Source organism: Megascapheus bottae, chromosome 6, assembly GCF_031878675.1.
Source record: "Megascapheus bottae isolate mThoBot1 chromosome 6, mThoBot2.hap1, whole genome shotgun sequence".
In the NCBI taxonomy this organism is placed as follows: Eukaryota; Metazoa; Chordata; class Mammalia; order Rodentia; family Geomyidae; genus Megascapheus; species Megascapheus bottae.
In genome coordinates, this window is record NC_143514.1 from 18,243,719 (window position 1) to 18,254,251 (window position 10,533).

Sequence of the window (10,533 nt, forward strand, 5' to 3'; positions counted from 1 at the left end):
TCTCCGATTGGCCGCCGGCGTAGCTTGGAACGCTGGGGCGGCGTGACGTCACATCCGCCGGGCCCGCCATCTTGTTCCCAGGGGCAGTTGGCGGAAGAGACCGCGCTCCGGGGTCGCCGGCTTCCCTTCTGTCCGCGAGTACTCGCAGCCCCGCGTCTCGGGGTGGCGGGGCGGTCTGCTGTCGACTCCCCCTTCCCCGGGACCCGTTCTTCGACGTCCCCGTCGCCTCACCTCGCCTGGCTGGGGCATTAGCCACAGCGGGCCCGCTCCGCGGACGGCATCCATGGAGTAGGGTCCCGGACCGTTGTCCCGACGAGCGAGCGAGCGAGCGAGCGCGACCGAGCGCGGCCCCCTCCCCCGCCCTCTCCCTCCCTCCTCAGCCGCGACATGGCCAACAACAGCCCGGCGCTGACGGGCAACTCGCAGCCGCAGCACCAGGCGGCGGCGGCCGCGGCCCAGCAACAGCAGCAGCAGCAGCAGCAGTGCGGCGGCGGTGGCGGCGGGGCCCCCAAGCCCGCCGTCTCGGGCAAGCAGGGCAACGTGCTGCCGCTGTGGGGCAACGAGAAGACGATGAACCTCAACCCCATGATCCTGACCAACATCCTGTCGTCGCCCTACTTCAAAGTGCAGCTGTACGAGCTCAAGACCTACCACGAGGTGGTGGACGAGATCTACTTCAAGGTACGTCGCGGCGACGGGGCCTGAGGCCTGGCGGGGGACGAGTTGGGGCGCAGAGCGGGTCTGGAGGAAATCGGCGGCGGCCTCCTTCCTCCCCCTCCCCCCTCCCGCCCCGAGATCTGAGGGTTTGTGGTGTGGTGTGTAGGGGTCGGTTGGGAGGAAGGGGAGCCGAGGACTGTGGCGGGTCGAGGAGGGTCCGGGTCGGGCTGGGGCAGCCTTCTCGTTTGCTTTACAGAGCCAGGAGAGCGCGCCACTTGGCCACACTCCCGAGCTTTCCTCCTTCCTCCCCCAGCCTCCCGCCTGCCCCTGGGGGATTTGGTTGGGTGGGGAGGGGATTTAGGGGAAAGGAGAACGGAGTAACTCGAAGCCTCTCCGTCCACTTCACGGTCTTAAAGTTAAATTCCTTTTGATGCGGATCTTCTAAGCGCCAACTTGGTGACCCCACCCCCTCTCTCCCTCTCTTTCCCCCCTCTCTTTCTCTCCCCCTCTCTTCCCTCTCTCTCCCCCCCCTCCTCCCTCCCTCCTGGGCCAGGGCGAGTAGTGACTTCTGTGTTGGCCGTCAGTGCGGGTGCGTGCGTGTGTGTGCGTGTGTGTGTGTGTGTGTGTGTGTGTATAGCTGGGAGGTATGAGGGTGGAGAGGTGCCAGTGCAAGAGGTGTACAGAAGGCCTGGAAATTTTCCCAGCAGGAAGTCAGGAGTAAGAGGTCCCAGCCACCTGTGCATTGGGCATATTTCGAATTATCTGGGCCCTGGGCTTCTGCGGCAGGGTCGGTGCTGGCTTGGCTGTGCTGGGGAGCTCACCTGGCGCCTCCTCACTGCACTCTTGTCTCAGTTCTTGTTTCGTTAGCAGGATTGACTCAGTCTTGCAGCGAGGCTCGGAGCAGCCCAGGGTCGCAGGTAGAGGTATGCACTATTAATCATGCTCAATCGCCATAAATGCATATTTCCCTGGTTAAATGAACGGTAATTAGGTTTTTTGGGGGCCATTGGTTTTGGTCTCCACTGAGTAAATAAGCTTTCTCCACTTCCTTGCAAATTATGTAAGCTTAAAAATAACTTCCAGGCCTCCAAAGTCAGTTTACATTTTTAACGGATATTAATAATAATAGCCCAGGGTTCTTAAGCATTTTTAACGAGAACATCAAGTATACAGTCTATTTTGTTTGTATTGACGCTTTCTCGAGACAGACCATTTATTTTTCTGTCATCTGAATATGTGCGTGGAGGTGTTCATAAAAGGACATTAATAGATTTTGCCTGCCATTTTTCCCAAGTAATTGTTTAGGCTATTGAAAAGTTTTAAGATAATAGTTACTTTTTATAGAACATCTGGAGGTTTAACTTTGGGTATGTAAAGTAACACATTACATCAAGAGTGCAGTAGGTTTGACTGTAACAGTATGTACTAGTTTTAACTTTTTAAAGGTAAGATCTTTCAACATGGATACAGTGTGATACATAATAATTGGTCATGTACCTAACTTTGTATAGGTGAGAATTGGGTTCCTGCACCTCTTTCATAGGCTATCTTAAAAACTAGGTAAATGTTGATATAGTAGAAGATTCTTGTTTTCAGTATAGTTTCGAATGTGGTTTTTAAACAAGTTAAGAAAGACCCAGGGGCTGGGAAGGTGGCTTAGTGGTAGAATGGTTGCTCATGAAGCCCTGGGTTCGATTCCTCAGTGCCACATACACAGAAAAGCCAAAAGTAGTGCTGTGGTAGCCTTGAGCAAAAAGAAGCTCAGGTGCCCAAGCGCTGAGTTCAAGCCCCAGGACTGGCACAAAAAAGAAAGACCCAGGTTTTCTTAAGGTGTTTGCATCAAATAATCATTGACATATGTCGGCTTGTAAAATTTTTTGTCCATCTTAATTTTTTATCTTCCTATGGTTCCTACTCTTTGTTTAATTTTTAAGGAATTGAAACATCTTTGCACAGCATATTCCAGGAAGTAAGCAGTAAAGCACAGAAGTTGAACGAAACAGTGGAATGCTTAAATTTAAATGTAAACTTTTCTGTCTAAAGCATTGAGGACTACAAAATGTTTTCATGTATAGATGGAAATATACTTTTAGGAATATGTTTTGAAAGAGCTGGATTTAAGAAACAAAAAATTTCTGATGAGTTTATTTTAAAGATGTTTGGTATGGTTTTCATTGTATATTAATGCCTATTCACATTTAGCATTTGGTAGTTTATATTCTGTGAAAATCAGATTGGTTTGCATAATTAGTCTAAAAATGAACTAAAACTCAGATGATTTGAAGCTGGGCACTGGTAGCTCACACCTCTCATCCTAGCTACTCTGGCAGCTGAGATCTGAGGATCATCGATGTAAGCCAGCCCAAGCAAGTAAGTCTTGCTGTGGAGCTGTGGCTCAAGTGGTAGAATGCTAATGGTGAACAAAAAAGTTTAGGGATAGTGTCTGAACATGAGTTCAAGCCAGAGGACTGTCACCAAAAAGAAAAAAAGAAAAAAGAAAAAAAGGTGTGTGTGGGGGGGACTTGGTTCTATTTAAAATTACAAAATCAGAAATGTCTATAATTTTGTAACAAAGTAACCTGTTCCAAGTCTAGCAAACTTTTGAAGGATTTTGGGGACCAAATCCAGGGTTTTGAGCATGCTAAAGCAAGCACACTACCACTAAGTTACATTCTCTGTCTTAGAAACCTTCTTTTATTTCTTACTAAAATCCATCATTGAGGTTGTTTTGAAGATCCTTTTTGAGTTAATGCTTAAGCTTTAGTAATACATTTTGCTTCCAGTAGGAAACTCTAAGTTGGTTTTAAAATGTAAATCTGCAAGTGATTCATAAGAAGTGCAGATTTCCTGATTCTCACATGTGTAGATAGGAAGGAGCTGTTTTTAAAGCCAGTTTTGTGGAAATTTTGCTCTGCAAACTTTTGAAAGTTTTAAGTGCTAATAGGTTTTCTTTCAATGTTTATGCAATTTTTCCCGAAGATGATTTACACACTAAATGTAAGTGAACAATAATATATGCAAAAATGCCAAAAATAGTTTTGGGGAAACTGCCCTATTATGAATTTGAGATTTCTTTAATCAGGCATTTAAAATGTTCAAAGTGTAAGTGTTTGTTGTGTTTCTCTTTTCTATTTTCAGGTCACACATGTTGAGCCATGGGAGAAAGGAAGCAGAAAAACTGCTGGCCAGACGGGGATGTGCGGAGGGGTAAGTAGAAGTACGTGCATTTTTTCAGTTCTTCTGTCTGATAACTAAGTTTATTGGAAAACTAAGTCTCATTTCACAGTTGGGTGAGAATTTATTAGCAGATTTTAGACCCTTTTAAAAAATGTAAATTCAGTTTTCCAGTGAATAGTCAGGAGAACTTGTTGTTTTGCCAGTCCTGGGGCTTGAACTCAGGGCCTGGGCACTGTCCTTGGACACATTTTGCTCAAGGATATCACTCTGCCACTTGAGCCACAGAACCACTTTCAGCTTTTGCTATGTATGCAGTACTGAGGAATCTAACCCAGGGTTCGTGCATCCTAGTCAAGCACTCTACCTCTAGGCTATGCTCCAAGAACTGTTTTGTTTTTGCTTCACTCTACAGATCATGTATTCTCATTACCTAATAGGATTGATCAGGCTGTGAGTGTTATATATCTGTTCATTGTTTTCCTTTTTAACTTTCCCCTAAAGGTCCGAGGTGTTGGAACAGGAGGAATTGTTTCGACAGCTTTTTGCCTATTATACAAATTGTTTACTTTGAAGTTGACTCGGAAGCAAGTGATGGGTCTTATAACACACACCGACTCTCCATATATTAGAGCCCTTGGATTTATGTATATAAGGTATGCATGTATTTATCTACACTTTAAATTAATAATCTCATTTTGATTCATGTAAGCACATAATACATGTTTTATCTTCTAGGTATACACAGCCCCCTACAGACCTGTGGGACTGGTTTGAGTCTTTCCTTGATGATGAAGAGGTATGTCAGCAAGGGTAATAATTAGTTTTTTTCTGATTACTTTCATATTTTCATTTATTAGTGTTTTCTAGAATTTTCTATAAACTTAATACTTTTGGGGTTATTATCATTTTGCTAAGACTTGATGGCATTTTTATATCTTAGATTAAATTTTTAAGTGTTTCTGTTATTTAAATGAGTGTTGCTAATTACCAAAATTTTTCTCTCCAATTATGTTCTGTGTATTCTACTGGTCCTAACTTGTACAGTTGATGGTGAGTTTTTAAAGAGGGCCATGCTGCAGACTGAGGTAATAAGAGACCTATACACAGAATATTGTCTGTCAGTTCAAATGCTCATATACATTTGCATAGAAGTACACACATAAGGAGATTGTTGTGACTTGGGCTGAGAGTTTAGATGAGTTAGTCAGGATGATAAAGTAGTTTTAAATTCTAGTTTTTTTATTTTTATTTTTTAAATTTTGAAATGAGGGTCTCATTGTGTTACTCAGGCTGGCCTCCAACTTGCAGTCTTTTCCTTCAGACTCTCTTAAATATCTGGGATTACATACATCACCACACCTGGCTAATTAAAGCTTTTGGATTCCTAGTATATCACACTTGATTTTAGAAGAATGCTTATTTAACATGTTGGCAAAGGTGTGGGTTTTACCACACTTATATTTACATATGTTCAGAAAGGAAATATTACTTCAGAAAGTTCTATTTCCTGTCAGATTTAAAGCATACTTATGTTAATTTGTTTACATAGTTAAATATAAAATATGTTAATATACTCAATTATGAACTCTATACGTCCTAATTTCCACTTTTTTTTTTTTTTTTTTTTTTTTTGGTGCTAGTACTGGTTCCAGGGCTTAACTTAGGACTCCCTGCTCCTGTTCAGCTTCCTTGCTCACAGCTGGTGCTCTACCACTTGAGCCATGCCTCCAGTTTGGCACTTTTGCTGGTCCATTGGAGATGAGAGTCTCTCTGACTTTTTCTGCCCTATCAGGCATCAAACCCTGATTGTCCATGTCTTAGCTCCCTAAATAGCTATTACAGGATGAACCGTTGGCTCTCTGCTTCCTTATTTTAAAGTTCATAAAACAGATTTTTGTAGGCTGTTTTTCTAGCCCTTAAAAACTCAAAAAGGACTTGGTGAAATATAAAATGTTCCAATGGAAAGGTCTTTCATTATTACACACCCAAGTATTTTCACTTTTTAGACATTCAAATTTTTTCTACCCTTTTTTCTCCTTTTTTTGGACTATTTACTGATCAGTTTAATATCTCAAAGGATCCAAAAAGTGTTCTTGGTTATAACCATAATCATTAAAGCTTTTTTCCTCTTTAGCTGAGTATTTTTACAAAGCACTTCTTTCTGTCTTCACAAAAACACGTCCTTTATAATTGTTACATTAGGCTTGTGAATGCTTCTAATTAATCTGTTGTTTACAAACCTGAGGTCCTTTATTTAAGCTAACTCATGTTTTCTTCTTTAGATATCTGCAGCGATTATATTTGGAAATACTGTATATCTGAACACTTAAATGTGTGTGAGTGCAAGCAGTTTTACCTCTAGCTCTTGTTTTCCTGTTTAGATAACAAATCTCACTTTCCTTGTGTGCTTGCACTATAGGTTTGGGACTGACAATAGCTGACTAACATGTCCTGAGCTGTGAGAGGGCATAGCAAGAAGGCCTTCATGCGGTAATGACCCTTTTCAGAGACAATGGTCATCATGGATTATGCGTTTCCAATTATTTGTTCATTTATTTATTTTCTACATAACTTTAAATTAGAAACCTCACTGCTTCATGGCAGTTGGTTTGCTATTGCTTCCAGTTTTCTTAGGGCTTCATTTTGTATTGCAGCGCTTACAAGATAACCTTTAGCTAAGAGTTATCTGAAGTAGCTCATATGTATCTAGGTTATATTACCAGGTATAATATATACAAATATGTCCACAGAAAGATAGTCTTAGTAAGTATGTGGAATGGAAATTTAAGTTAGTTGCTCCACAGTTAGTTATGTAAGGAGTTTTTCATATTCTTAACAGAGTAACGTCAGTTCCCTTTATGCCCATGAGACTGCAGGGTTTGTTCTCACCTGCATGTACACACTAAGCCCAAATATTTCTCTTACCATTCATTACCAGATTAGGATGCAGAAATTTAAACCTTTCTGTTAGAATTTTTTTATACTTGAGAGTCCAAAGATGGTAAATTTTTTAATATTCACCTATACAGTGAAATCACCTCTTTTTGACGGTTAGGGTATCTTTTGTGTTTCATAGGACCTAGATGTGAAGGCTGGTGGAGGCTGTGTAATGACCATTGGAGAAATGCTACGGTCTTTTCTCACAAAGCTGGAGTGGTTTTCTACTTTGTTTCCAAGAATTCCTGTTCCAGTTCAGAAGAACATTGATCAGCAGATTAAAACTCGACCTAGGAAAATCAAGAAAGATGGAAAAGAAGGTGCTGAGGAAATAGACAGGCATGTTGAGCGAAGACGTTCAAGGTAATGTAGCAAAATTATGTGGGGGTTTTTTGTTGTTGTTTTTGCCAGTCTTGGGGCTTGCCACAATACCACTTTCAACCTTTTAGTAGTTTATTGGATATAAGAGCCCCATGGGGACTTTTCTGCTTGGGCTGGCTTCAAGCCACTGACCTTCAAATATCAGCCTTCTAAGTAGCTAGGATTACAGGTGTGAGCCACTAACCTAGGCTTATCCCTTAGCTTTTTTGCTCAGGATTAGTATTTTATCATTTGAGTCACAGCTCCACTACTGGCTTTTGGGGGCAGTTAATTGGAGATAAGAATTTCACAGACTTTCTTGCCTGAGCCGGCTTCCACGTATGATCCACAGATTTTGGCCTTCTGAATAGTTAGGAATATAGGCTCGATTATGAGCCCACTATCACAGGACTCATTTTCTTATGTGGAGAATCAAGCCTGAGGATTTATGTATGAAGCATACCACTGCTGAGCTACATTTCCAGCTGAGGGTTTACTTGTTCCTGCTTGTATGTAAGCTAGACCTTGAACAATGCTAATGAAATTATTGTAATATGTTTGGGTGGGTTTTGGAGGAAGGGTCTTAGGGGCCATTGCATGGTGTTAGGAATTCAACCCAGTACATTGAGCTATATATCCCAGATCTTTAAATGTTTTTATTTATTGACAATTCCTTATTTCCCCTTCTTTAGATCTCCAAGGAGATCACTGAGTCCGCGGAGGTCCCCAAGAAGATCAAGAAGTAGAAGTCATCATCGGGAGGGTCATGGCTCTTCTAGTTTTGACAGAGAATTAGAAAGAGAGAAGGAACGCCAGCGGCTAGAGCGAGAAGCCAAAGAGAGAGAGAAAGAAAGGCGAAGATCCCGAAGTACTGATCGGGGGTTAGATCGCAGGCACAGCAGGAGTAGGGAAAGGCATAGGAGCCGCAGTCGGAGCCGTGATAGGAAAGGAGACAGAAGAGACAGGGATCGGGAAAGAGAGAAGGAAAATGAGAGAGGGAGGAGACGAGATCGAGATTATGATAAGGAAAGAGGTAATGATCGAGAAAAGGAGAGGGACCGGTCCAGAGAACGCTCCAAGGAACGGAGGAGTAGGGGGGAGGTAGAAGAGAAGAAACATAAAGAAGACAAAGATGATAGGCGGCACAGAGAGGACAAAAAAGATTCCAAGAAGGAAAAAAAACACAGTAGAAGTAGAAGCAGAGAGAGGAAACACCGAAGTCGGAGTCGAAGTAGAAATGCAGGGAAACGAAGCAGAAGCAGGAGCAAAGAGAGATCAAGTAAGCACAAAAATGAAAGCAAAGAAAAATCAAATAAACGAAGTAGAAGTGGCAGTCAAGGAAGAACTGACAGTGTTGAGAAAAAAAAACAACATAGTCCCAGCAAAGAAAAATCTAGAAAGCGTAGCAGAAGCAAAGAACGTTCCTCCTACAAACGAGATCATGATAGTAAGGACCAGCCGGACAAGCGTGATCATCGGAGGAGCCAAAGTGTAGAACAAGAGAGCCAAGAAAAGCCACAGAAAAACAAAGATGAGACTGTGTGAAAATTTTTGTAAAAGTGGATCACATTGAATCCTACCAACATTTGATTAAATCTGCTTTTTTTCCCCTGAGTTGAAATTGTGCAGTAGTTAAACTCTTCAAGCTCCCTGTAGGCTGCATTTTCATTTCTTCATTTCGTGTAGGGAAGTGCCTTTGTAATCCCATTCAGTGCATTGACATTTTTACCCAGTTGTTTTGTTGATGATACATGATGCACAGAATGTTCTTGCATTTTTATTGTTTGGTTGGGGTTTTTTTTTGTTTTTTAAGATGTACAGTCTGTACATATGTCCTGAAAATGTTTTAATTCCTTTAGGCATGGTTGCCATGTTGGTTAAATTTGTATAAGGCAATAAACTGCCGCTACTTTCATATTTTTTTTTTTTTGGGTAGGTGTGGGATTATGGTTGTGTACTAAAAGTTAGCATGGCTGTGCTTTCATAATAGAATGCTGAAGACTTTGGGAATGGATCTTATAGGAGAGTTGTGCTTTCAGTGTAAATGAAGAAGGCAACAGTTGTAGGCTTAACATTCTTGTCCACTGTATATTATCTTGAAAGGCTCTTGTTAATATGTTGTACTTAATATTCTCCACAGTTAACTTTAGAGAGAATGTATAAGAAGTTAGTTTCTGATGCAGAAGTTTAAGTTAGGCTGTGATTGGATCAAGTCCTTTTAGCATTCTACCTCAAAGGGACATTTAGTATGCCTAAAACTTATTCACTTAGTTTTCCTTTTTTATTTGAACAACATGACATGTAACCTTTTCTCCTTGAATTCTTTCTCAGATTTTTAAAGTACTATATTAAAAAAATTAATGTCTAAAGCCTAGCATTCTTGGAGCAACCCTATACTAATATGTAATTGCGAGAGGGTGGGGCAGATAAGTAGAGAAACAGATTCAAGCCTCAAGCTTCCAAAGCATTTTTTTATAAGTGGAAAATACTTAAATTATGAAACAGCTTGATATAGCATCCTTTTTTAAAATTCAACATTTTTTATTGATAATGAAGATTGTTGTTTTGAGTTTTTAAACATAATCTAGAATATTAAAAGAAATGCTGTGCTGCATTATTTCAGACTATCAGCAAATGGATTGTTCTTATGACTTGTATTCTGAGAACTATCATGAGTATGGAATAAATACTGGATTAAATCCTTTATTCTGGGTGTTGGCTTTTACCCCATCTGTTACCTTTTTTTTTTAAGTCCCTGTAAATGGAGAAAATATTAGTAAAGTCACATGTGTGGAGAGAACCTTGACTATAGATAAAAGTGAACTTTAAACTTCTGGATTCAGATTGGATACTCTTAGTAGCAGATAACTTTGTCAGAGATGTTCTGTCAGTCACTGGGGTGGTTGATCTGATTCATTAGTTCCATGTTAAAGGTGCTTACTGATGTTATTTCTCTTAGACTGTATGTTAGTATTTACAATCTGGATTTGAAAGACATTTTTATAACCAGTTATTTTTAAAGCAGAAAAAAATAAACCTGAAGTGATAGGTTTCACCAGTGGTAGGACTGAGTGAGTGTTGCTGACAGTAAAGTGGTGTTTCTGTACCAACATGTATTTAACCCAGTGATCACATTTGCCAGTGGCCCTCAGAAGCCACCTTGCAAAACTGCTACCTGGAGCCAAGGAGTCCTCCAAAACATGGGCTTAACATTTGTGTCTAGTTAAATCTAAAAAGAGATCTCATTAAATGAACAAATACCTCCATAAAATGCTGTTTGTTTTTTTTTTTGAAGAAGATTCAGTCATGTTTAAATAGACCATCCAGTGACCACTATATAGATAGAAATGGTTTTTTTTTAAAAATTGATAGAGCCACTAAAGAGGACCAGGGGCTGGGCGC

The 10,533-nt window shown here is 41.0% G+C and overlaps 1 protein-coding gene across 1 annotated transcript; it reads left to right on the top strand.

Moving 5' to 3' along the window:
- The first annotated feature begins 350 nt into the window (after positions 1–350).
- Positions 351–9,835, top strand: Prpf38b (pre-mRNA processing factor 38B). Its single transcript, XM_090334307.1, has 6 exons — positions 351–681; positions 3,796–3,864; positions 4,336–4,487; positions 4,570–4,630; positions 6,911–7,134; positions 7,824–9,835. Exons 1-6 carry the CDS (start codon positions 388–390, stop codon positions 8,674–8,676), a joined length of 1,653 nt encoding a protein of 550 aa, XP_090190433.1. The 5' UTR covers positions 351–387; the 3' UTR covers positions 8,677–9,835.
- Positions 9,836–10,533: the final 698 nt, after the last annotated feature.

What these genes read in the sequence shown, in the direction of transcription:
- Prpf38b (XM_090334307.1), top strand. Translation starts at nt 388, where the DNA reads ATGGCCAACAACAGCCCGGCGCTGACGGGCAACTCGCAGCCGCAGCAC. An exon ending in CTTGGATTTATGTATATAAG is followed by an intron (nt 4,488 to 4,569) that starts GTATGCATGTAT and finishes TTTATCTTCTAG; the next exon opens with GTATACACAGCCCCCTACAG. An exon ending in GTTGAGCGAAGACGTTCAAG is followed by an intron (nt 7,135 to 7,823) that starts GTAATGTAGCAA and finishes CCCCTTCTTTAG; the next exon opens with ATCTCCAAGGAGATCACTGA.